General features: G+C 33.1%; 4 protein-coding genes across 4 annotated transcripts; 2 read left to right on the plus strand and 2 right to left on the minus strand.

Annotated features, from left to right (window-relative positions):
• Positions 1 to 4,331: 4,331 nt before the first annotated feature.
• Positions 4,332 to 8,166, minus strand: LOTGIDRAFT_168090 (hypothetical protein; the record flags this gene model as incomplete). Its single annotated transcript, XM_009065964.1, has 6 exons — positions 4,332 to 4,705; positions 4,996 to 5,134; positions 5,967 to 6,188; positions 7,014 to 7,129; positions 7,427 to 7,574; positions 8,050 to 8,166. The coding sequence occupies 6 exons, from the start codon at positions 8,164 to 8,166 to the stop codon at positions 4,332 to 4,334; spliced, it is 1,116 nt and encodes a 371-aa protein (XP_009064212.1).
• Positions 8,167 to 9,143: 977 nt separating this feature from the next.
• On the plus strand, positions 9,144 to 12,499 carry LOTGIDRAFT_221531 (hypothetical protein; the record flags this gene model as incomplete). The annotated part of the gene is made up of 5 exons (XM_009065965.1): positions 9,144 to 9,358; positions 10,429 to 10,548; positions 10,859 to 10,950; positions 11,216 to 11,434; positions 12,242 to 12,499. The coding sequence occupies exons 1-5, from the start codon at positions 9,199 to 9,201 to the stop codon at positions 12,497 to 12,499; spliced, it is 849 nt and encodes a 282-aa protein (XP_009064213.1). The 5' UTR covers positions 9,144 to 9,198.
• A 4,474-nt stretch (positions 12,500 to 16,973) lies between these two features.
• On the minus strand, positions 16,974 to 21,279 carry LOTGIDRAFT_235933 (hypothetical protein; the record flags this gene model as incomplete). Its single annotated transcript, XM_009065966.1, has 9 exons — positions 21,143 to 21,279; positions 20,802 to 20,871; positions 20,402 to 20,442; positions 19,125 to 19,462; positions 18,679 to 18,804; positions 18,237 to 18,370; positions 17,670 to 17,773; positions 17,195 to 17,403; positions 16,974 to 17,002 (listed from the first exon to the last, which is right to left on the minus strand). Exons 1-9 carry the CDS (start codon positions 21,271 to 21,273, stop codon positions 16,974 to 16,976), a joined length of 1,182 nt encoding a protein of 393 aa, XP_009064214.1. The 5' UTR covers positions 21,274 to 21,279.
• A 92-nt stretch (positions 21,280 to 21,371) lies between these two features.
• Positions 21,372 to 25,711, plus strand: LOTGIDRAFT_221535 (hypothetical protein; the record flags this gene model as incomplete). Its single annotated transcript, XM_009065967.1, has 9 exons — positions 21,372 to 21,434; positions 21,789 to 21,871; positions 23,231 to 23,346; positions 23,646 to 23,770; positions 23,969 to 24,037; positions 24,245 to 24,346; positions 24,859 to 24,969; positions 25,183 to 25,296; positions 25,598 to 25,711. Coding segments are annotated over exons 2-9 (783 nt in total), but the record flags the coding sequence as incomplete, so codon positions are not given.
• Between the last annotated feature and the right edge of the window lie 2,252 nt (positions 25,712 to 27,963).

A 27,963-nucleotide genomic window follows, 5' to 3' on the forward strand; every position in this document is an offset into this window, starting at 1 on the left:
TTTAAGGACATTAGTGCCAAGTAGTACTGGTGTTGTCTTGTTAAAAGGTGTATCAGGTACAATTAGAAACAAAAATCCAAATCAATGGATCCTAGACCAGGAACCTTAAGTTTAACTGGAATATAACCCAGATAGGGTATAATGTCTCCACCTGTACCCTCAACTACCAGTATCTCGGTCAATGGAATCAAACTACAAGATTCTGTTTCCAGAAAATCTTCAAAATAAGACTGTGATATGGTTGAAATGGTAGACCCGGTGTCTGACAATCCTGTTGTCATACAACCATTAATCTCCATAGCTGTGGTATTACTGTGACCTATCAATTTCTTCTCATTGGGACTGGGTATCAAACTGTCAACTAATTGTCCCTCATTCGTGACACTTGCTAGTTTAAATCCTTCTTAGGATTTTTACACCCAATAGCCATATGACCAACCTGATCACAATGAAAACAAGTAACTTGTCTCTTCCTAGGAACAGAGGTCGAAGATTTCGGAGTAGATGTCTTGGGAACATTGGATTCCATTGCAAAAGATCCAGTTCCTGCCTTCATTTCCCTCACTTCTTTCTGCAGTGCACAGACAGTAGCAGACAAACTCTCTGAAGACCGACATTGTCCGTTCAACTGAGCCCCTTCACCCTTAAGTTCTTTAATAATTCCTGTCAATGATGTAATTAACTGCCTAAGGTCATCATCCGACTGTTGGACCATTTTACTATGAGTCTTGGTCTGTTTAGGAGTTTTACCCTCACTTGTAGCATCTTTTTCCAACTTTCTTACTTCTCTCAGGAGATCATCAAAATCAGTCAACCTGTCAAATTTATGAGCGGAACGATCCTTTAATTCCTGACGAAGTCCACTCCAGAACTTGACCCTCAACTTCGATTCAAAAGAGTCTGAGTCAACTTCACTCTCCTGACGTGCCTTATCTAATATGTCTTCAATCCTACAAGCCCACTTAGACACTGTTTCATCCGCCTGCTGACTTGCTGAATAAAACTGTGACAATAAAAACTGACCTTGCTCTACCTTACCGAACCTGCTCTCTAGCTTTTCCAACAGCATTCGAGTAGTTGCGGAATGACAAAGCCTCATTGCCACCCTTCCAGCTTCACCTTTCAGTGACATAATCACTGCAGTTTTTATGGCCTCAGGCGCATACTGCTTGTCCTTCAAGAGACTTCTCACCTCGAATTGCCATAAATCAAAGGGAGTATCCTTACTAGTAGGATCACCAGAGAAAGAGGAAATCCTGGGTGGTTGGGTATAAGTTTATCATTTTAGGTGATGTTACAGTAGGAGAGGCATCATGACTGGAATGTGATTGCTCCTCTTTCCTTACAGAATGAATAGGACTTACATCCTCAGGTATAACTCCCTGTGCCTTTAAATACCCAAACATCCAATCATTCAGCTGACCCGACGTCTGAGCCTTAAGTAACACTCCTATCATACCCATCCGGGTGAAAGAATCCACAAGGTGTTGCTGCTCCTCTGATAAGGGATCCAATAACTGAGATGGTAAATCCTAACCTCCAGAAGCCATGATGGAATCAATACAACAATGACAAACACAGAATACAAACACAAATAACAGTGATGTTCACAAGGTTACTGTAATAAACACAAAATAAGATCACCAATATCACAAACACAATCCACAAATATAAACAATATCATATATTGAAAACTATTAGCACAAACACTGAAATGAATACAAAAATAGAAAAATCACACAACACAGTCATAATAACTGAAATACAAAATCAATCAAATAAACACATAAACACTCACAATGCAGTATTGCGAACACAAGATCAAAGATATGACACTCAATACAAGTACAAACAAATACAACACCCACAGTGTAGTATTGTAGAACACAAGATACACAAATACAAATATATACTAACTTGGTGAAAACTACAATCAAAATGAATACCAAAACTCAAATCACAAAACGCATTCAACTGAAAAAAACAATCAACTCAAAACACAATCAGTTGTAAACACACTCAACTCAAAACACGAAACCCATAATACAATCAACTGAAAATGACAACACAGCCATAACCACTATCCACGTGCTTACTTTTGTTAGTAGATTGCAAATGAACTCAGTGACAAACAGAATTGAATAGAACAGAATATAAGAAACAGGGATAGACCAGAAATACACAGACCAAAAACTACGACAACCTAACTCAACTTCAAAATCACAAATGAAAATCACAATAAATTCAAAAACTGAATAAATGACCAACATACAATCACGAATTACAAACTGAAATACAAATAACAAATGTAATTAAAGTCCAAATTCAAAGTTCAAAACTAAAAAAAAAAAAATAATATTCAAAGTCAAACACAATTGAACACTAAAGTACGAGACAAACTTATTACCTTTCCTAATCTGAAAGAAATTTTATAATTAATTAGTGCAGCTAACCACCTGTGACCTGTAGCATCTAACTTGGCAGTAGTTAAGATGTATGTCAGAGGGTTATTGTCGGTATATGCAGTGAACTTTGAGTTAAATAAATACTAGTGAAACTTTTCACAAACCGCCCATTTCAGTGCTAAAAACTCAAGCTTATGAGTGGTGTAATTCTTCTCTGATTTAGACAGAGATCGACTGGCATAGGAAATTACCCTCTTATTACCATCAGTTTCCTGATAGAGAACAGCACCTAAACCGTCACCACTAGCATCAGTATGCAATATGAAAGGCTTAGTAAAATCTGCATAAGCTAGTATAGGTGGACTAACCAGTGCATCAATTTAAGAAAAGCCTGCTGCTGTTCTTCACCCCACGTCCACTTTGCTAATGCCAGAGTAGGAGTTTACTCTTACTAAAACTATAAAAATTTACACCTTATATTCGATTCGCCTCAACCTTGAGTCTTTTGTCGCACGATTCGATTAGGTAGATTAGCTATTTTGTGCGTTTGCGAGCCAGGACGATCAGTAGGCTTATCAGTACATTTGTGAGCCAGTTACCTAAACTGATTTGGCTTATCGTCCTAATCGTCCCAGGATGTGGTTAGGCGATTCGATAAGACTTTTCCAAGATGGCGGCACGTGGAAGTTGCTAATGTAATCAAAATAGCGGTCTTTCATTGGTTGTCAGCGGAGGCAGCCATATTGCCAAATCGCCGATTTGAAATTCGCATTTGTGGACCACTGCTAATCTAAACCAAATTACACCAAATCGTACTACCTAATCGAATCGACCCACAAAACGCCTTTAGTTATTAGTTTAGTTTAAAACCCCTTTATAGGGTAGGTTTCTTTATATTTCATCATTTCAATTAAGCTTGTGTATATTTGTCCCTATGCATAAGTGCATATATTTCATGGTTTAGGTGTTGATGTTTGCATATATAAACTGATTGTTAATGTTTTAATATATTAAGTAAAAGTATTGAGATTATTCTATTTTATTTGTATATGTGTTACCTGATTGTAATGTTATTCTCTGTACTTTCAGGTTTTTGTTATGATTAAACATCTATTACCTTGGTGTGGCTCTTTTATACCCCTATCACTCCTCCCTCGACAACAATGTCAAATTTATTCTTAAAACCACTTACAAATATCATATTGGAGAAACTCATTCAAATGATAATGATTATCCTTAAAAAAAAACATCAGTTTTTAGGACTCTCCAAAGGAATAGAGATATGTAGAATTCAGATGCAGAGTGGCATCAGGCATTTGTCTATTTATTCAAGGTTATAACATAAGATAAATTATTGTTATATAACCATTCATTTACTAAATCATGTAATGGCCTGTGTGTTGAATAGTGCTTGATATATTGTTACTAGATATATTTGAAGCATTGTATTTCTGTTGGCATGTTTATAAGTTATATTTATCATATTTATTTCATCAATACAACATTTTGTCCACTAATGACACACAATCACAATAAAAATGTATCATCTTCACCAACAAATTAATGTTCATCAATAGAGTACCATGTTCTGTCTACTTAAGATAAACAATCACAATCAAGATGTATCATTTTTACCGACAGATCAATGTTTATCTATAAAGTAACACGTTTTGTCCACCAATGATTTACAATCACTATCAAGATGCATTACCAAATACCTCTTTCTGGCATCTGTATAACACTGTACTTATTCTTTAATGATACTCAAAGCAATTTTAGTTATGTAGTTCATCAAAGATACAGTCTCAATTCAGATGTATCATCTTCACCAGTGAATTCAATACTGAGCTGTTGCTCAACCATTCATGACACAGAATTAAGTTGCACCACTTATACCAGTACTCATCCATACTTTTATGTGCTTGTTCAAGATGTGTCGTCATTTCCAAGGTATTCATCATACATCTCACGTAAATGAGTCAATAATTCATCAATTCCTATTTCATATTTACCAGATATACCTATTACAGGTAGATTTACATGTTCCCTAAGACTAACCAAATTGTCTTCAGCACCAGGTATATCTATTTTATTACCAATTACAGCATGGGATCTTTTTGACAAACCTTTCTGATACTGCTCTAACTCATATTTTAATAAATCTAACTGTGTCCATGGCTCTTCACGAGAAAGATCTATCACAAACAGTAAACAAGAACAACGATCTATATGTCGTAGAAAGTCTATTCCTAAACCTCTATTTTCATGTGAACCTTCAATCAGACCTGGAATGTCAGCAACTAAAACATAAAAGAGATAATTTACCAGCTGTAGTATAATTGTGGCTTCAAATAAGAGGTTTAGTGCCACCATTCAAGATGCTCATTTATAAAAGAGGTATATATACAATTTGTTAAACTATTGATGGGTTGATAGCCTTCAATTCTCACGTCTTTGAACATGAAAATATGGCAAAAACCCGGTTAGTCTCCATTCTAGGGCACCACAATAGAAACATCATTTGTAAAGTAAATGTTAAATTAAGGATAGGCTAATCATGGGGTGTAATTATAAGTGCAAGATACCAGACCTGATATTTGTTTTTGATCATCATATATTACCATGCCTATATGTGGGTTTAAGGTTGTAAAAGCATACTCTGCTACCTTGGGCCTAGCTCTAGATATAGCTCGTAATAATGTTGATTTACCAGCATTTGGAAAGCCTATCTAAAAAAAGTATAAAAATATTGCTGATTAATTATTAAGAACATCTTCAGACTAGATAATTAAATACCTGTCAATTACTACTAGAGCTTTAGAAATGAAAATCATGTTTAATAAGCATTTGTGCCGGAATAGATGTTCATCTAGATCACCTGCTGTCCCAAATAAACCCTTGTGGTTTCACAATCATTTTCCAATTTTAGTTTTTATTTACAGTTTTAGTACTGTATTAAATTCCAGTTTTTCAATAATCTCAAGATAGCTTGCCAGACAAGGTAACATACCAGCTGTCAGAAATGATAACAAAGTCTTTAGTGACTTAATGATGAATTTTCAAATTATCTTGAAAATATCTATAAGTCATGGCAAAAATCTTAAAACAGTTCATTAAATTATCACCAAATTCGAACATGAACAAGACGTACACACAAATGCAATGAGTCTGAAACCGTTCATCCAAATATTACCAATTTTAGAACTTGACGTAGATCTCATCAATATATATATGCATACCATGTTCCATCAAGATGGAATAAATACTGTTGTCTCTATCGTGCCTACAAGCCAAATTTGACGCAAATTTGAGGGGAACATACTCAAAAAAAATTCATCTGATTGTTACCAATTTCGAACTTGAGTGTTATCTCATCAATATATACATACATGCCAAGTTTCATGAAGATCGGATAAAAATTATACACTACACTACACTACTATGCCTACAAGCTAAATTTATCAGGTTTTAACGCAGTCAAGGCCAATAACTCCAAAACCATTAATTTGATTGTAACCAATATCAGACTCAACCACAGACAGGGGCATATAAAATACCTACCAATCCAGCATATGCCATAGTATTCATGGCTACATGTACAACTCTCTCTTCTCCTTTAGCACCATTTTCAGCGATCCTGGGAGTAGTAAAAGTGCTAGAAGCAAAGAAAGCATTTCCTTTTCCACCAGCCCCCCCTCTACCAGCAATAAAATAGCCATCTAGATTATCTAGATAACATAATGTTTCACCAGTTTCTGATTTCAACACTGTTCCTAATGGCACCTAAAGAAACACATAAAAGACTTATCAACTGATAGAAAACAGGCTCAACTAGGCCTTAAATGTTTGTAACTAAATAATTTAACTTAGAATCTTGTATCTTAGTTTCTCTTAAACTTTGAATTATTCATATCATCATATACAATCAATGTGATGATTTTTATAATATTTGATAATGTTTTATAATGTCATTGGAAAGCAAAAAGCCAGCTAATACAATAAATTTACATAGAATAGTTTATTTCAAGGATTAAGCAGAAAGGTAATGATATTTTGCTTTGTCTACAATAATAGAGGTGCTACTATGTCAATATGACCACAAGGAAATGTAATTATCAAGTAATTCTTTTATATCTTTGAACTAAATAAAGCATCCTATCTAATCATATGTAACCCAAAAGTATATACTATCTCAAATTTTTTACTAAGTTAAGGACAATAAGCCTGAAGCCATTATCCTATAGTTACCAAATTCCAACTTGACTGAGATCTTATTAATATATACATGCATACCAAGTTTCATCGAGTTCAGATAAAAACTGTAATCTCTATCAAGACTACAAGAAACGTGAACGAACAGAAGGGGACACCGACAATATACGTCGGTTGTTCACGTTTTACTGTAAAAAACTCGATGCCTTAGGTCACAGGGTTAGTAGCCTCAAAGCCAGGTTTTTGTACCCGACCTCTCTTTGTATGACTATGAATATGACGCCATAGCCATACCAAAATTGCAGATACTTTCAAGCCAAGTCAATGAATGAAATGAATCACTGAAATGAGCACATTAAAAAAGTACAAATTAAATAGATATATTTAAAAACTCACTTGAATATAGGTGTGAGGAGCATTTTTACCATGGCAACATCTATTAGCACCCTTTTTACCATTTTTCCCTTTCATGATAGGCCATAAGTGAGATAAGGATTTGACATTTGTACTTGCTATAAAAAAACACAATATCAATTTATTAGATTGTCGGTTAATTGAGTTATCTAATTAATAATTTTGCCATATTTATATAATATCAAAATAAAATTGGATATTTGCAACAGAAATAATGATACGGAAAAGAAAAGATTGCTGCACAATTTCTCAGCCAATAACCTGTCAGTGTCAGTCACAAGTTAAAATTGTTGAGCAAAATAATCCTAAAGTTATTAGATTTTACTCAAACGTTAAATTCTGCACACAATGCTTTGAGGAGTAAATTTGTTAGAGAAGTCAATGACATGCAATACCTTGAAATATTACATGGCCTCCATTTCCACCATTGCCTCCATCAGGACCAGCAAATTCATTTTTATCAACTCTTGATAATGACATACAACCATTTCCCCCAGCACCACCAATAACTTTAGTCTTACAGTAATCAATAAAATGTTTAACCTGGAAATAGCAGCATGACCAGCATTTTACTTGGTTATATCACATCGCTGAACTACTTCACAATATTGGTCTACCTTTTCGAGTAACTTATGTTTTGATCAAAATATTAACAAGGTATATATTATTAAAATTTTACAGGGAAATAAAGTATGGTTACTATGCATACATTTAAAAACTTGATTAGGGAATTTTCACATATCTAATATTAAGGAGTCAGCCTTAAACAAGGTTTTATTTTTAGAGTTTTTTAGGACTTATTTTTTCTACAAAATGGTTGGGAATTTAATTTACAATTAGGTGTACCAAAGGGAGATGTGATTTTTGAACAATTTTTGTTATTATGAAAGTGACACATACTCATTTGAAGCTTGATGTTGATAAATGCAAAATAGTCACAAATGCCACGTATTTTGAAAAAATACATGAAGGAATAACTGAAATGTTTTGAGAATACAATTATATTAATATAGAATACCTTAGTTTCAACTCCTTTTGGCTTGTGAGGCTTCAAGGCTTTCGCTGTGTAATCAAACACTTGCACACCATTTCTTACTCTGACAATTAGGTACTTAAAGTATTTGTTACTAAACATCTTCTATTCCAATATCTAGAAAAATTGTTTAAAAATGTATTTCCATTAGCATGTAATTAACTTTGCCAAGTTTCTTTTCATATGAAAATAATTACTGTTTGTCTGCAATATTAACACTTAGCAGCACTGATTTTCATCAATCGGCTTTGGGTTGATGAAAATGTAGACCAATGAAACAATTGATAATGTGAAAATATGATTTTATATCATAACTATCCATCAATTTATACAATTTAAAATAATATTTATTGATCTCAATACGGCCATCCCTGATAATGAATAATTGAATAATATTACAAATTTTTGTCAATATCCACAAACATATTTTTTAACAAAGTCAAGGGCAACTCCAATACAGTTCTTCAAAAAATCTGACAACATTGATATAGATGTTTACACCAAATTTCACTAATATCAGATAAAAAAAACTGTGATCTCTTTCATGCTCACAAACAAATTTTGATGTGTTTTCACTAAGTCAAGGGCAATAACTAAAAAAATGTTCATCAAAAAAATAATTAAGTTCAACTCGTTCATGCATAACTGCATGAGAGTAGAATGAGAAAGGCTGCTTATGTAGATCTAGGCCTAATTACTAATTACTAACATCATATGGGCTGATAGACACAATACTGACACTTGTTTCAATCACATAATATTGAACTTGAAGTGTGATTAGATCACCTTATCAACGATGTTGACAACAAACGAGCACGTCACCCTCTGAAACTCAAAGGTCTACTTTCAATTTACACTTGACTAGGGTAAAGGTTCAAGGTCGTATCAAATAGAAAACTCTTGAAATGAAAAGATTAGGTAGAGTTTATTATCGATAAAATTATTTTATCTGTTACAAATAATTACATATTAGATTTAGATCTATACGAATTTGATAAATGTAAAAATTATTTTTATGATATTCTATTTTAACTAATCAAAAGGGAACAGAATTATTTCTGCCATTAGGCATTAGGTGAGAAATACCGGAAGTTAATACATTGGTTGTCAAAAGAGAAGAAAACAGAACTGAAAATGGGCATTCAGTCAGAGAAAGAGATACAAAAACATTCTATGACAGAGGATGATCCAAATTCAAACATTCAGTACTCCGAAGAAAATGACATTGTTGGAAAACCACGTTGGGGGCCTTCACACGCTGGAGCAAAAGAATTAGCAAGTCAATACACGGCAGGTAGGCTAGAAAAACTTGTTTTGTGTTCTTTGCTTTATCATTTATGTAAGTAGGGCCTCTCCTCTATATTATAGTTGAACCGTATAATTCAGAACATGATTCCTCTCATATCCTTCTTGTATTGAAGGTTTTTGATCTTAAAATGTCTTAATGATAAAGTAATAGAGTAAGCTTAAACTTATTGACGTTTAGATGGGGGTTTTCAGTCAACTTGTCTCCATGCGGGTCCATGTCAACTCATGGACAGTTAACTCGTCAACAACCTTCAGTTAACTTGTCAACAACCTTTAGTTAACTCTTCTACACAAATTATTGAAATAAAGATGTTATATTGAAAACTAGGGGTGGTTTTGTTTTAATAACGATCAAATGATCGAAAATTTATAACTAGTGACAATTCCTTCAAAGAACAATAGTTTAAAAAAATATAGTGGCTGACAAAATTAGATAAGTAAAAAGTAAGAGTGATTTATTTCTATAAGTCACTGAAACAACATAAGAATATGGCCCACATTGTGTTCCATAGAATCCTGACACGGAATCCGCTAGTTTGTCAAGTGACTTCGTTTACTGATATTTGGTAATAACCAAAATCTGCCATTTTGTATGTGAAAAATAAATGATAAATTTGATGTGGCTTTGAAATGACAAGAAAATATTCTGCAGGTTGACATGGTACAGATAACCCATGTTTATCAAAACATGCAATTGTAGAGGTATTTGAGGCTGCTTTTCCAATTCTAATAAAAGTAATGGACAAAATTTTACTTTACTCAAACAACAAGTGCCAATGTTGATTCTATTTGAATATTGAACATAACCTGATATTTCTTGTATTAGAAAAATGAAAAAAAAAACAAATTGTACTCTGATCTTTAATAAGATTGAATTAAAACACTAACAATATATATAACCATATATAACTAAAAACAACAAACAATGAGGTAGTGGAGACTTGTTTTTAATAATAATTTACTGTAAGCTAATCAATATATTTAATATGAATATGGATGCTTTGTGTTAGCTGTTTTTGTAAACATGTCTGATGGTTTGTTATTTTCATTTTTTAGGCAAAAGAAGACAAGAGATTGTTTGTGTTGTGATTAGTATAGGATTGTTTCTCTACTGTTTTTATAATTTATGTACAACATTTAGATTAGACAATGTTTATACAGTATTAATATCAGCAGGTATGTATATTATCATCATCTAAAGCATTACTACTTTTATTTCTTTAATTGTATTGTGCTTCTATTTGAATTGTAGATCCCCAAGATGTGGCAGGGTGATATTGGGTTATTTGAAATTGAATGTTCATGACTTACGAGAATATTCAGGGCTCTTGACTACCCACCTGAATATTTTTACGAAATCTGAAATTATTGAAAAGTTCTGTGAATACTTTTTGTAAATATTTCCTATTGACTGGTATAAGGCTCTTTCTTTTGTTATATTATGTTTATTTCTTATATTTATTATTGGATATATTTTTATTGATAGTGCTTGGTATTGTAACAGCAGATTTTATGAGTGGTTTAGTTCACTGGGGTGCTGATACATGGGGATCTGTAGATCTACCAATAATAGGAAAAGTAAGTAGTTGAAGGATTTATTTGACTTCTATTATTGTCTGAAAACTTTTGGAACTATAATCAAAACAAAGTGAAATTGGATGACTTATTTGCATACTTCTATTAAGCTTTTCTTCTGGGTTGTCAACATATTATAAGCAAGTTTTGATTGCTTTCATCTGGTTCAACGCGACAAAATTGGCAGAATTTACATGTCCACAGATGTAACTTTCATTGTAAAAAAAGCGGCTTTAGTGGTATTAATTTTAAAAAATATTATTTTCAGACTTTACTTCGTCCATTCCGAGAGCATCATATAGATCCCACTTCAATCACGCGTCATGATTTTATTGAGACTAATGGAGATAATTTTGCTATTGTTATACCAGGATTAGCTTATATAGCTTATGGCTTCACATTTCATAGTCTTGAGGTTATACAATCCAATACTAATACATATTGGTATATATTCTTATTAGCAATATTTATCAGTATTACAAACCAGGTAAGATCATCTTGAGTATAGATTTAGCTAAAAATATCATAACAACCTGGAACAATGTTACAATCAAACTAGTTTCTGATAAAGCAGTGTTCAGTCACAGTGAACATGAGCTGATAAATAAACTAGTCTGTAAACAATTAAAGAATAATCCTTCAATGGCATATAAGAAGCACAAGTTATAGATGAAGTTGTGAGAACCACATTGAAACGTTGAAGTAATAAATATTCCAGAAGTATATATCCATATAATTGTCTTATTTATCAATTAAAGAATGTTCTCTATGATAATAATGGTAATGGCATATTAGAAGCACAAGTATCAGAAATATGGATTTTGCAATGGTCTTATTAACCCATATTAAACTAAGACCACTACACTTTCATTTGTTGGCATGGAAAGGAGATTGCAGCTGTTTAAATAGGAAATGAGTCATGTAAACAAAACACAAAATCAATTTGCTGCCGCTCATTTGAAGGGATAATAACACATTCTTTGCTAGTAGTATTTAGTAATACTAAAATACATTAAATAGTAAGGTTTGAGTTTTTATCGACTTCAATTCTTTATCGAAAATGTTATGTAATTCTGTACCATCCATATTAATCAAAACATTTGATGACACGCTGCTTCGTAATGAGTGATTTGTTTTGATTGGCTGAGATTATACTAGCAAGACAGCAGGGCCAATTTTGATTGGACAATATTTATCTATGAATACATACTTTTAAGATAAATCAGACAATTATTATGGATGGCTACTTCTAGAAATTTTATTACAATATGCTACATGTTATTGTTTATTTCAGTGTCATAAATGGTCCCATACTTATTTTGGACTTCCGAGATATATCACCATATTTCAAGATTTACACATCATACTACCCAGAAAACACCATAGAATACATCATGTATCACCACATGAAACTTATTTCTGTATTACCACTGGTTGGCTGAATTATCCATTAGAGGCTATACGATTTTGGCCAGTATTGGAGAATGTTATTGAAAAATACACTGGATGTAAACCAAGAGATGATGATTTGAAATGGGCTAAAAAATCTTAACCACTGGACTCTTGTGTCACAAGAAGTTGAATGATATTTTGTCAATCATTTACTTAGATATCAACTTCAAATTAATGGTTGTCCTAGATTGCCTTTCCAACTGATTTCTTAAAGGACTTTTTACCATTGAATATGGGTTTACAACGAGTCACTAATACAGCTAAAACTTTTTAATATTTTTATTATAACTTGCAAGTTGCATGCTATATTTCTGACTCGTAGACATTTAAAAACAAATTACATGATTGTGATATATATATATTGAACAGTTTTAAATTATAGACAAAATATTATTCAGTTTACAGTGGTCAGAAGATGATTATTGAAAACTTTAGAGCTTCAGCGAACAATTTTTATATAATGGTTCTTTTTTGAACAATGTTGCTTGTGTCCAAAATGATATATATTGCTTGCCTTAAAGTGTTGCTTGATCTTCCTTTTTTATGACTTTACCTAGGACATATATTTTAGGGAGATTTGAAATATATTTGAATTTATAAAATGAAATATGCTTCACAGGCAGTTGTGTATTTCTGATATCCAACCTTGATTTAAAAAAATAAAGAAGCCCATTATTTTGAATATTGGAAACCAGTGCCTATTATTTTCCACCTTTTGAATACACATACCATCATAATGAAAAAAGACTGTATCGGAAATTTATTTTTTCTATGAGATATGTTAAAGGCTAATACTATTGTCTGTAGGAGGAGGACTATATTTGTTATTTGTTGAGTATTATGTAGTTTTATCATTGTTATGATATATATGGCCTTCCCCTGTTTTCTAATCAAAACTATATATTTTACTATTAGATGAAATGTTTATATAATTGTTTGGTTTAAGTAGATGTTAGTGTGTGTAGATGAGTTATAGCTTTTTACTGTTCTTAGTTTTGCTAGAACAATCCCTCTACAACATCAAGGTCATTCAATGTTGCCTTTGTCCTATTAGATGTTATTTGTCTGTTTCTGCATATTTATTTGTTGATATAAATGAACAAATTTTTCACTCCGGAATTTTCAGTGCACACAGATAAAGCTTTCCACATGTTAGCAGAATATTGTCTTTTGATCTTTTTATCTGGAAGTTTGGATTTTGATGGTCTCAAACAGGTTGTTGAACTTTTTATCAACTAAGTTTTAATTTTAGAAAATTAAAAACATTGCAATAAATATCAAGTAGGCCTATATTTTGATAGTCATCTGCAAGGTGATGGGTTGCTACTGTGACTGGGTATTACTTGTAATGTGTTCATGCTTGGCTGTAGTTTTCCACAGTCACAATTACCTCCCTTTTTATTATCAATATGGACAAATATCTATGTTGTCATTGCCAATGCAAAACAACAATTTCATAAAAAAAAAAAAAGCAATTTCAATGTTGTATTATGTATCATTGAAAGGTTCTGAACTGGTTCAAACCAGATAAAATTTATCATGGCCACAAGTTTAAGCAGGACATTCTTTAACAAATTGATATTCCTTTTTTATGTCATTAATGATAAGGTTATCTTATGTACAGTTATAACTATTTGAGATGAATAGGCATTGGTTGTCTCCTCAAGATCAAACTGATTATTTTCATTAGAATATTGAAATAGATTTTGAGAACCTCAAAATTCTCAAATGTTTCCTGAAAATTGTGAAATTAAGTGAAAGCACACAATTTATGTTTTGCAAACAATGTGAAAACTTTTTAGCATTAAAGACATTTTTCTGTTCTGTTTTATAATTTAGCTTTTATTGTGTATGACTGTATTTATTGAGAAACTGATAGAATGTCTTTTATTCTTCTTACAATTGTGTTCTTACTTTCTTCACTAGTCAAATTCTACTTTGACCTTAACAATATATATCTGGAGCTGGAGAAGATTTTTAGTCATAATTTTGAACTTACTGTGAAATCCACCAAATTTGCATTTCAGACACGGAGCAATACATTCAATCTAATGTCCATGAATGTCAACACTTCGTTGCGTTTATTTATAGCAAAATAGATCAGCGAGTAGTGAAAATTAAGATTTTTCTTTTTTTGGCAGGGATTCGATTGTCTGTCATGAACTGTTACACGTACATAAAATCATTATGTACTGCTTGCTGGTGGTTGTAGTAAAAATTACAGTCCATGATGTCATCTTATTTCTTCATCAGAAATGGTCTGGTACAGTAAAAATTGAATTCCATCTTTTACTGTCAGTTCCGTATCCCATCTTAGTGTCTGTGTTTTATTTCCAAAAAATTGCTCCCATTACTTGAACAGATTAATTGCATCTTTTATAAGCCCATATTATAATGTGGCCGAATATTGTCGTTGCCCCTGTCCATCCGTGAACAGTCTGATTTGAATGCAATTTGTTGTGATCATTTGTATTAATGAGATCTTGGACAAGTTCGAATATGACGATGAACAGTTTTTGAGTTATGAAACGCGTAAAAATTGTGACCACAATGGAGACTACAGTTTTCATCCAATTTATATGAAATTTGGTGTGAATATTCATAATAATGAGATCTTGGACAAGGTTGAATTTGGCTATCTTTCGATGAACGGGTTTTGGGTCATTGCCATTGACTTATGAAAAACGTGTCAAAATTTGGTTGTGAACAAAATAGAGACTACAGGTTTCATCCAATTTAAATTTGGTGTTAATATTTATAATGATACGATCTTGGACAAGTTCGAATTTGGCTATCTTTCAATGAACGGTTTTGAAGTTATTGCCCTTGACTTTTAAAAAACGCATCAAAATTTCTTTGAGAACACAATAGAGACCACTATGGTGGCCCATGAGCGCCATAGCTGTTTTATTATTTTATTTATGAAAAAAAATGAAAGTAAAATGAATTTAAAATCAAAATGAAAGTGAAATAAAAATGAATTCAAATTAAAAAGAATATTTTTTTCATAAATAAAATAATAAAACAGCTATGGCGCTCATGGGCCACCATAGACCACAATTATCAATTATAATGATGAAATCTTAGACAAGTTCGAATTTGACGATCTTTCGATGAAAGTTTTTGAGTTATTGCCCTTGATTTATGAAAAACGCGTCAAAATAGAGCGTACAGTTTTCATCCGATTTAAATGAAATTTTGTATAATCATTTATAATGATGAGATCTTAGTCATGTTTGAATTTGACAATTTTTCGATCAACGGAATTTGAGTTGCAATAAAAAAAAATTCGTCAGGAAATGTCAGAAAATCGCGTTTCCGGGCCTCTAATTCTCAAAATTTTATAAGCATTTCCATCAAGATTATTTGTATTAGGTCTGAGGGATCTCGCCTAGAAAATTTTGAGAATTAGATGCCCCCAGGACCCACGGTTTATTGCAGAGTTATTGCCCATGTGTCGATGAGACCTTGTTCATGTTTGGATTTGATGGTAATTTGATGAACTGTTTTTGACGTTTTGCCTCGACGGCGTTACTTCACTTATGTACCTCTTTATGATCTCAATTCGAACATCTTCGTCGTATTTTAGTAGGATAAAAAATTGAGATCATAAAGAGGTACATAAGTGAAGTAGCGCCGTTTAGGGCCCATTATATAATAATATCTAATTCTTCCTAGGGAGATTTCCAACCGTTGACTATTATTACATTATTTGACATAATTCTCATGTGTTTTGATTGGATTTGATCTGCAGATCTTCATGATAAATTTATATTTGATCGCAAACAGCGATGCGAAACCCTTTAAATTAGACTCTGTAATGAAAATGATGATTGCTCGAAAGTGCCAAAAAGAACCTCTTTTTCAACCAAATGCAATGCCTTTTGAAAAATCTTAATGTTTGTGAGTTGATACCAAGGGATGGTGTTAAAATTGGTGATTGTTAACAGCATTAATTTGGCATATAAATTTCGAGTTGCATATTGTCAGGCCCATTCTACAGGCTATAATTCTTTCAATTTTGATTAATATGTCTTGTAGCTAAGTAAGAGCATGCCCCTCGCCAGCAAATTGTTTTTAGTTTTATGTGCAAAAATGCTTTTCCTTTGTCAAAATGTAACTCCATTACTTTCGAATTTTAATTTTCAAAAATCAGCACAGTTTCGAAAATAATTGGTGGTGGCCCCCTATATTCCAAAATATTGCAGTCGCCACTATCGGACATTAGAAACGGATGTGATACCGTCGCTGTGTAGATATCACATCCGCTTATCTGAGGTAAGGCCAGTGTTGCAAGTGTTGTTGGGCTATTTTTATTCCATTAATATACACACTACAATCTATCATTCAACAATGTTGACAATTCAGATGAATATATGAATAAGATGACAACTATTTGGGGTTTCTGGTAGCATCTTGATACTTCTCTAATCTGCTTTAAAGAAAACACTATTGCATTGATGCAGCTTTTCCATTCACACTTTAAAAATGAGAAAGTATTAAGCTACACCTCGACTTCGTTTGTCTAAAGCATAACTTTTTTTTTCCAAAATGGAAACCATAATGTGTTCATCTCAATTCTCTTTAAAATGTATGAAATCGACTAAAAATATCAGTAAATAGTATTATATTTTATTTGAGAAAATCCACAATTTTTACAACAAACATTTCTAAAATTCTATGTTCAACTTATTTTACGGCTCTTCAATTTTTTGAAAAGTAATTATTATTGGAAGAAGTAGTTTCATTTAACTCCAGATATTGTAATTGGTGACGTCAGTATGAGCATGTATACCTGGATCCATTCCTTTCTCTCTTATCATATTCTCTAAATTTTCTACATTAGCTTTAGACAGTCGTAAATAACGACATTCTAAGATACTAACGGGATCAAACGGTATTTCTGCCTTGACACGAGGACGCAACTCTTCAAGTAGTTGTTCAAGATGTTGAAGCCTTCTTCTGTTATGTCGGCTGGCGTAGTTAGAAGCTCCAACTTCTTTTCTGAAATTCAAAATACAGTCAACACAGCTAAGGAATTGGCCTACCAAAGATACTCTTTTGTCTTACAAATGATAGGGTTTGTTAATCTTAAGGCTTCCGAAATTCCATATTATTATACTCAATTCAAAAGTTTTTCTTCACCATCGTGGTATAAGTTGTCCAAAAAGGTAGTCATGATGAAGGGTAGATGAACGGTTGTAATTTGTTGGCCTCTCAGTAAAACCACTGTTATAGTTTGTCAATAATAGCCTAAGTATTATGCTTACTTTCGCTGTTTTGCTTCTTTAACAATATTTTCTAGGTCTCGAAAGGCGTGTTTATCTATCTCTGGTAACTTATCCACAGAGTTCCTATGTCTCCTTGATTCTGACTGAAACATTATGGCATTTATGCTCGATATCATATATTCTTGTATGTGAATTATTTTCCGTGGCCTAAGTCACTTCATGACTATCATCACTAGAAACTTTTAATATTCATTAATCGATATGCACAAATTACCGAATGATTGAACACTTATCGATTGATTTCCAATAACTGGTTGAAAATTACTTCGATGTAATTACTCTTACCAGTAATTAACAAAAATGGTGCGATTAGGCCAAAACAATATTCTATGTAAATTTATGTGGTGGTAAGATTATTTATAGGCTATATACTCTGGTTACTATCCTTATGGTGACCAACAAGATGCTATTGCTTCAACACCTTGTGGAGTTTGGTTAAACAAATAAATTAAAAAAAAAAAAATTCTCCTGTCAGCTTAAGCAATTGCTATCTGTCAACTCGGGGCAGGCGATATACACAATTAGCTCAAATAGATTATAACGAACCTGCATAGATGATGTAGAATTGTTTTCAGAAAATCTTGGTGATGGGTCATGAACAGTTGTTATTTTTTGTATAGCTTCATCATAAATATTTCTCATACTTGATGTGTTATTCTTTGAAACTCGACTATGACTACCTACAATGTAAGATGTAAGTCTGTAATATTTTGTATAGATTTCAGTATCCCTTTGTCCATGGTGGAACAAATACGTGTAGTTGAATTGAGCTATGTCAGATGGAATGTAAATACTTGAAATCAAAAGTGAAAATTGATGTATGTTTTAAATGTCACCAAAAAGAAATAAAAAATAAAATAATCTCAATCTTGTAGCGATATCAATGTCTTCAACACTAAAAATCAGAAAGATGAGCAAAGCAAAATTTCATTGTAAAGATCTAGCAGTTAGTACGAAATATACAAAATAAAAGTTTATTTGACTATACCTGGTGAGCTTACATGATCATCATGATCATGGTCATCTACTGTTATAGTAGTCATTGGAACATGGAGATGAGCCATAGCTTCGTTCAAGTTTTGTATTTGTGGAAGCGTAAGCTTTACTGATGTCCCTGAAAATCAATGGTCAAGATTTTTAAACTTCCAAATATATGCAATTGAGGTAAATATAATATCGAGAAGCCCAGTTTGTTGTAGCCCATGTAATTAAGAAACGTTCATTTATACACGCTACGGTATGGGAATGTTACAAGTTTCAGTCACAGTGGTATAATTATGCTAATTACAGAAAGCAGTCATTGATTTACCAATCTTTTCTCAGTTTGTAATATAGAGAAAAGGGCCAATGAGAAACAGTGTTTGTGAGTGGTATACCATTGTTCATACTATATTTTATATATTTCTGATATTAAGACTACGAAGCAACACTCACCCCCATCATTGTGTACATCTTGATGTTGTCCAGGATTGTGCTTAATATTAAGATGTGCAACAGCAGGGTTGAACTGGCTTGCTGGATCGTGCTGAATAGGGTGCTGACCAGAACGATACACTCGGCCACTTCGTTGTGGAGGAATACTCTCGTTATTTGCTTGATGATGATCACCAATTTTCATTTTTGAACGGACCATTTTCCGAGAACTATGCTGAGCATCGGGATGGTGGCTGGGTGGACCATGCCGACCACTGGTGTCATGATAGTTAGAGCGTGATGGCTTGTGATGGGATTGTTGACTGATATTATCACGCTCATAGTGTGAGGCATGACCGCTGCAAAAAAATAAAAATTAAATGAATAAATATTATCATCATATTCATATTCATTTGTACATTGACATTTTTCAAATGAATAAACTAAACATGTAAGTTGCCAAAGATCCCTACACTGCGTAGGAAATCGAATTAGGGTCTGGAAAAGTGAATTGCAATATACTTCTCTTCAATTAAACAGTATAACGTCGAATTTGCCTTGCCCTTTTTATACGCCCACATGAAATGGAGGTGGGGGCGTATATTGTCGTCACCCCTTCCATCCGTCCGTCCACAGTTGCTCGTAAACACTCTACAAGACACACTTCTCGATTGCTTTAGACGAACTTGGTATGGTTGTTTGTAAACACCCAAGGATGAACCCTATTGAAAATCACAAAAAATCGAAAAATATTAAGTATGAGTAATTGCCCTTGTTCTTAAAACGCTCGTAAACACTCTAGAAGGCGCAATTCTTGACAGATTTTGATGAAACTTGGTGTTAGGGTGTATTGAGACGAGTCTCAATGAAAGCACTGGCCTAAAAGTGAGTGTTTGTTATCACACAAGGATGAACCCTATTTAAAACCAAAAAGATAAAAAAATAATTAGTATGAGTTATTGCCCCTGTTCTTGAAACGCGTTTTAGCCTGTAAACACTTAAGAAGGCCCAATTCTTGACAGATTTTGATGAAACTTGGCAATATTATTTAGTATCGCCTCAAAAAGTTCAAAAGAAGTGTATGTCTGAAGGTTGAATATTTCATACTTTTCATATATTTCAATTGTTACTGTACTGCCAAATATTTTTATCAAAGCTGCCAGTGGGCGTATATTACTTTGCCTGGCAAGATATCTTTTAAGACTGATAAGAGTTAGCTGGAATTAGGTTATATTCTTATAAAATAACTAAAAGAAAATATATTATTATTAAATTCCTACAGGGTCTGTGTAACTTACCCTAGCCGACTGGGTATCGGGGTAGCACCATTGACAAACATCTGTAATAAAGAGATCGTTCATATCATGGTGGTTTTTAAAAAGCATTATATTCCACGATCTTGTAAGAACATAACATAATAGGTTATCGGCAAAATTCGACTGTTCGGCCTTTACCTGCAATCTAATCACAGATGCATTGGAAACATCTTTGAAGCGAAGCAATAAGATTTCTGCCACGTACTATTTGGCAGACTCTTGTAAATTTCTTGCAAAGTCTGACTTGTAGCTGCAAAATGTATCTGTTTAATAATAATTAATAGTCATACGTTGACAGTGTAAATAACGTAGCCTAACGAAAGCATACAGATACACGGAATTAGTTCTGATACTAATTCTTAAGATGAAGAAATCCTCTTAACTTAGATTTCGTATTACTCTTCACAGCCTTTAGTCGTTCTAAACTTTTTCTCATTTTAGCTTCTTCTCGACTGAAAGTGAAAATAAGTAAAGCTGTACAAAAACAGATCAAATTGAATATTCATGTCATTTAGGCGGTGATTTGAATGATGGATCCTTCCTTCTGAAGCATAAATCATCTAATCTGTCGCCTAAAGTTAAAGAGAACAATATTACTGTTGTGTGCTTGTTATTTCAGAGCTAAAGCACTACCGACTACACCCTGTAACTCCTTTGCTATAATGAAAATGTGAAAAGTGAGTATTGAAAAGGAAATTTAATGTTTTAGACTGGATGTATTACCTGAGTTGTCTTTGACAATCACCCGAGACTTTTTCTAACCATTTCTCTTCTTTCTTTAAAGCACGATTAGCAACATAATTTGGTCCTAATCGATTTTCAGTCAGACACACTCGACCTCCAAAGTTTTGCATTCTGTCTGTATTCGATTCTGTATGATTAAGAATGGTCTAACTCTACGTTTCCATTGTGACAAACAATTTTGCGAATACGTCACAATAGGCTTGAAATAACGTGATGCTACGTGACTTACAATTAATTGAAAAACACCCAAAGCCTTTAGGTCTAATCTTTGGTAGGTTGTTCATTCTTGGACTGATTTTGGAAGTATTTTTTTTTTTGTATTATTCCGTTTTGGTCTTATATACCAATAATGAGATAATTATTTGATTAGCGCGTCATAGTTTATTATAGTATTATTAACCTAACCGGCTAACCATTGATTTACGTAGATATCACTAAAAATCATTTGCAACTTAAACTGATTTATACGCTTGGCGATCTATAAAATTGTATCCTTAAACAATTATCAATGTTGTTAAAAACATTTAGGCTAATAACAAGTTAGCGCGTAGATCTGTTACAATAATTACTCCCGGTCAATTATATTTCATCCGAAACTAAATGCTCCCTTTAATCTTCAATATAGAAATAAAAAAGGTCACCGGATGTATCCATTGTAAACAGAAATATTTTCAAGATGAGCCGAACGGGTTCTGAAATAAGAAAATCGTAAGTGCTCTCAATGAATTTGCTTGTTTTTATCGAATGTTTGTTGTGTATAACGTATCCGAATTTCATACAACAACAAAATTTGATTCCTTGTCAGATTCCTTCTTTTTTTTACATAGTCGCCTCTGACCTGTTGATCACAGTTTTGTGACTGGCTGACTGGGTTTATCGAGTTTCTGTAAAATTCAAGCTGTCAAGCTTTATTGTTAGTGTTAACATGTTACATGCATGTGAGAGACCTTGTCAGGTTGCAATTTAATGAAGAATAGGCTAAAACAACTAACTCGGCACTAATTCCTTCAGTGCAGGCTACACTGTGGTGTCACAAGTAGCGTACAGTTGTGTAACCTATTTTCGTGGATATAAGGATTCAACACCGAATTTCGTCAAAGTTAAAAAAATGAAAAAAAAATTTATGTCTTAGATGTTTCCTCAGATATCCTACAAAATAATTAAAATTGGTTTATTTCGATTTTCTTTATAAATCCTTCACTTTGACCTATATTCCATGAGCAACCAACTCGGCAACGGCGGCAATATGCGTCACCTATTTTCTTGTACAATGTTTGATCTATAAATAAGTCTAGAAAAACACGTTGTATGGATATCGGGTGGTATAATTAACTTCTCTTAGTATTTATCTTTAATATCAATTCATTATAACTAGTGACAATTCCTTCAAAGAACCACAATTTCAAAAAAAAATAGTGACTGACAAAATATGATACGTAACGTGATTTATTGCTAAAAGTCACTGAAACAACATAAGAATATTAATTTTCTGCTGACACGGAATCCGCTAGTTGATCACGTGACTTCATTTGTTGGACTACATTCTAGCAGACGACACTTGGAATTCCGATTACCGCTTGGGATTATAAAGAAATTCGGCCGATAAAAAATGGTGACGTTTGTAATAAGTGAAATCCGCCATTTTGTATTTGTCAAAGTATACATTAATACATTTTACATTGCTTGAAACTACTGGATTCACTCTACTAGCTGACTTTGTAGAGATAACCCATGTTTATCAAAACAAACTAATGCGGAGGTCACGCAAGGTCGCTCATGTAAATTATTAATCCTTACCGGAAATCCACGAATAATAGGTTTCCACGAAATTAGGTTACACGACTGTATATAATTTTAGGACCAAAAAGTACTTTGACTTAGCTGATAGTGTTAGAGAAATTACAATCAAATTGGGCAAAAGTGTAACTTACAGTTAAAGTGTAACTTGTTACAAACTGGATGTTTAGTCGGGATATCCACTGCGAACTTGTTATGAAAGATTGGTTGCTAGTCCAAATCCAATATCAATCACAAAAAGGTCAGATTTCAACTTTTTATTTTCTTCAGAGAAGCTCAGTCAAAGATGATACAAGATAGAATAACAGCTATAGAACGTCATCTTGGTACTTTATGTGATACATTATCATCCTACACAAGAAAAACAGCAAGACTTAGAGACAAGGGTGTGTTATTTCTTAAATATGTCCTAAGTACCGCCTCCAGTATGCCTATGCAAAACAATGTTTTAGTGCTGGGAGACTGTGCTAAAGATGAGTGAAATGGATTTTACTTTTGTCCTCTCATAGCATTGATATTATGTTTTTTGAATGTAATTGTTTAGTGTTTAAGTGCCATTATATGCAGTTCTCAATTGGGCCTACAATGAGATGAGTTCAATAGCCTATTTAGATACTAATAGGCTTCTATTGCCCACTTATTCACAAACCTTGACAAGTTAAGGTTACTTTACTTTATTTTACAGGTGATCTTTTAGCTAAAGAAATAGTGAATTATGCAGAGTATGAAAAAATTAATCCAACATTAAAGAAAGGGTTGACATCTTTTGCAGAACATCTATCAGCTGTACAAGATTACAGACAAGCTGAGGTGATATAAAGATAATCTGATAATATTGTTTATTTATTTATAAAGTCATAGAACTTACATACATTATTTTCTCAAATTCTTATATCTGAATTTTATTGGTAATTATTCATAATGATATATAATAATCTTACTTATAAAAATTATTTGATGAATTTAGGGGATTAGTAGTAATTAGATATTGATTGGTTTATATTTAAGGTTCAAAGATTAGAAGCTAAATCTGTAACTCCATTAAGTAATTATGGATTATTGTGTAAACAAACAAAGGTAAAGATGATTATGTTTAAAATATGATTAACTGAATGTTGACTTCTTCTTAGCTGTTTTTTATTAAGAGAAGCCTAAATCACAGTGCTTGGTGGTCAAGTCTGCACCCCCCCCCCCCCCCCCCAATTAATATAAGTGCAGAACTATGTACTTATAATGATTTGCACCATTGCAATTGTTTAATCCAAATCTAAATTTTGTTTTCAGAATGAATTGAAATCTGCTTTTGCAGCCCACGATAGAGAACATTCACAAAGGAAGAAATTAGATAAAATACAGCAGAAACATCCTTCTGATCAACAACAGATTGTATCCTTCCCAAACTACCATTTTGCTGACTATAGTTTTTATTCTCATGCTAACTATTAAGAAAATTATTGTTTGTTTCCTCTTTTATGGAAACAGCTCACCGAAATTTTTCCTCTGGCATTATCTAAGTAAAATTAAATAATCTTTGGAAGTAGAATTTTCATTTATGTGACCAGTCAAAAATTCTATTGATCCAAAGAATCATTGAATGGTAAATGTATAAATATGACACATGAAACTCATTGAATATTTGATTTTTAATATTAATCCTTCTGATGTATTGAAATTATTATTCTTTAACATGTTGTTTAGAGACAGGTAATAAGATTAAAAGAGAAGTAGATTTTTTGTTTCATTTGACTGAAAATTATCCATTTATCAGAATATTAATAACAATCAGCTTTAAACCATGCCAATGAATTCTTTAATGTTACTTGATGAGATAAACCAAAAGTTGTCATGAATTTTTTTACTTTATATGATATTATGTATACTACTTATTTGTTTGTACCTCACAGGCCCAGACTGAGCTACAGAAAGCCAGTGTAGATGCTACAAGAACAGAGAGAGCTTTAGAACAACAGATGGAAAGTTTTGAAAGTAAAAAGTTACAAGATATTAAGGTAAAATTTTGGTAATATTTTTTTGACATATTTGAACCAGGACAGACTTTGATTTTAAAATACATAGCACACACCAACACATGTTTTAAAATTTTGCTTTATTGTGAGATGCTTTCTGTTTTGATAATATGATTTGCATGTACCTGATAATGGCAAATGATGTGCAAGAACTGCAAATGTCTGGTAGAAAAAAATGGATGAATTTTTTTACAGAAAGTTCTGACAGATTTTGTGAATATAGAAATGATATTTCATGCCAAGGCTTTAGAAGTATATACCCAGTGTTTTCAAAGTTTATCTGTGATTGAACCAGAGTACGATCTAGAGGTAACTAATCTTTTCTACCCATTTTGATTTTCTGATAAAATATTGGTGATTTTTGATTGTAATGTGTCCTGTCCTTGGGTGATGACAAAAGTTGGATCTTGAATCTAGAGCTAGTGTTCATTTCAGTAAAAACAAGATAGCTGACTATATGATTTCCACCTGATCGGGTTCAAATACAACTGTCTGTGTTACTTTTAAGAATGAAACACATTTGAGAATAAAGAAAAAATTTCAATTTTACCTGCATATGATATTAAATCAGTGGTAACAAAAGACATTGAAATCCCTATATTGTTTTCAGGAATTTTTAACCCAAATTCATCCAAATAATGATTCAAGAAGATTATCAATAGCTTCAACAGCTTCTTCAGCAGACAGACTGACTACTCCAGGATCAACACCAGCTAGTCAACGCAGAGAAGATACTACCTCCTCCCAACAACTACAACAAACACCTAAACAAGTACCTAAACCGAAACAACAAAACAACAGTAACCCATCACAACAACAACAACAGTCAAACACACCAAGCAAACAGAAAGTTAGCACAGTAAAGTCTAAACCTAATAAACAACATCCTTCACCAAGAACTAATGATAAACAAAAACAATCAGATTCACCTGCTAGACGGATTATACCAGTTGGGGTAAGCATAATAAAATAGCCTACATATTATCACCAAGATGTCTGGTCAGACTAATGACTAAAATTCGGATTGTTACCAAAACTTCTTGAAAATGTGCTAGTGACCTGTAGACTAATAATCACGAAGACATCTTGTTAAGAGGCCCCTGGCCTTCATATACCCAAGGCTTCTTGTCAAGGGACAAATGGCCTACATGTTGTCACCAAGACATCTTGTCAAGAGCTACTAGCCTTCATATTCTCACCAAGGCTTTCTGTCAATGGACAAATGGCCTACATGTTGTCACCAAGACATCTTGTCAAGCCTTCATATTCTTACCAAGGCTTTTTGTCAAGGGACAAGTGGCCCACATATTGTCAACAAACTAATGGTCTACATGTTGTCACCAAGACAATTTGTCAAGAGATTAATGGCCTACATCATGTCAAAGGACAAATGGCCTAAATATTGTCACGAAGACTAGTGTTGAAACAGTTAGTGAATTTTACGAACTGGGTAATCGTCGGCAATAACCGTTAGTTACCCGGTTAATTACTAAAGATTATAAAGGGGGTCGGTAACTCATTGTTAACTAAACTAGAGTAAGTCTAAATGGAAGATTTTGGCTAGTTCCCCGCGAATTGTCGTTACATATCGACAGATACCAAACAACCCATTGAAGCGTCTGCTTCAATGTAAGATTAGAGGGTCTGACAGAGTTCAGACGGACTGGCGCCATTGTCACTCATTGCTACAGTCTCTAACAGATCAAAGGTCATTATACCAGTTGTGGGGTCAGTGTAATGAGTGTATTTCATTGAAGTTGCGGCAAATCAGTGTACTGGTTCCACAACTGGTAATAGTGTTTTGATAATTGATACCCTATCTTGATTTATTAATCTCAATTATTCAATGAATAAAGAAAACAACTTAAAGACTCATTCAGTGACAAAATTTCTGTCAAAATTGCTCTCTTTTTACTTCTTATAAGATAAACGGTTAACCGATTATCTCAAATCAGACCCAGTTACCCATGAAATACTACCCGAAATCGGTTAACTGATTAACAGTTTCAACACTAACTAGACATCTTGTCAAGAGATTAATGGCCTACATAATATCACCAAGACAACTTGTCAAGAGATAATTGGCCTACATATTGTCACCAAGACAACTTGTCAAGAGATAATTGGCCTACATATTGTCACCAAGACAACTTGTCAAGAGATAATTGGCCTACATATTGTCACTAAGACAACTTGTCAAGAGATAATTGGCCTACATATTGTCACTAAGACAACTTGTCAAGAGTTTAATGGCCTACATATTGTCACCAAGACATCTTGTAAACAGATAATTGGCCTACATATTGTCACCAAGACAACATGTCAAGAGATAATTGGCCTACATATTGTCACCAAGACAACATGTCAAGAGATAATTGGCCTACATATTATCACACTGTATGACCATCATGAACAATTTCTTGCAAGATTGATTGTTTTACATCTGACAGCATTGCTATATCTTAAATTTTTCTAGACTCTTAAAGATGAAAGTGATGATGATGAAGATTATGAAGATGACAGCGAATGTGATGATGATGATGAAGATGATGATAGTGATGAATATGAAACGACTGAAGCCAGTACAGCTCAGACGCCTCATTTAACTAATGGTACATCTAAGAAGTAATCATTCAACCATGAATGTATTACACATATATCCGTCCTTCTTCCATGATAATCATAGCTTAAACATATACTTTTCACATATCATTGTTATCTGGCATCTTTTGTTGTCCAGGACATTCAATGAGCAATATTTATTTTAGTTTGTGTAGGAAAATTCGAATTATTGTTAATCCTTAGTCACAACAAATATTATTAACCCTTTGCACCCAGGAAAATATGATTTAGGCCCTGAAACCATGATATCCGTTAGCATTGTTGTACCACAAACATGGTTTAGAGACTTTATTATGTTGGTGACAGACCCATTTTCTTTGGAATCACCTGAATGGTTATGAAAATGACACTATA

Source organism: Lottia gigantea (genome assembly GCF_000327385.1).
Source record: "Lottia gigantea unplaced genomic scaffold LOTGIsca_72, whole genome shotgun sequence".
Taxonomy (NCBI): domain Eukaryota; kingdom Metazoa; phylum Mollusca; class Gastropoda; family Lottiidae; genus Lottia; species Lottia gigantea.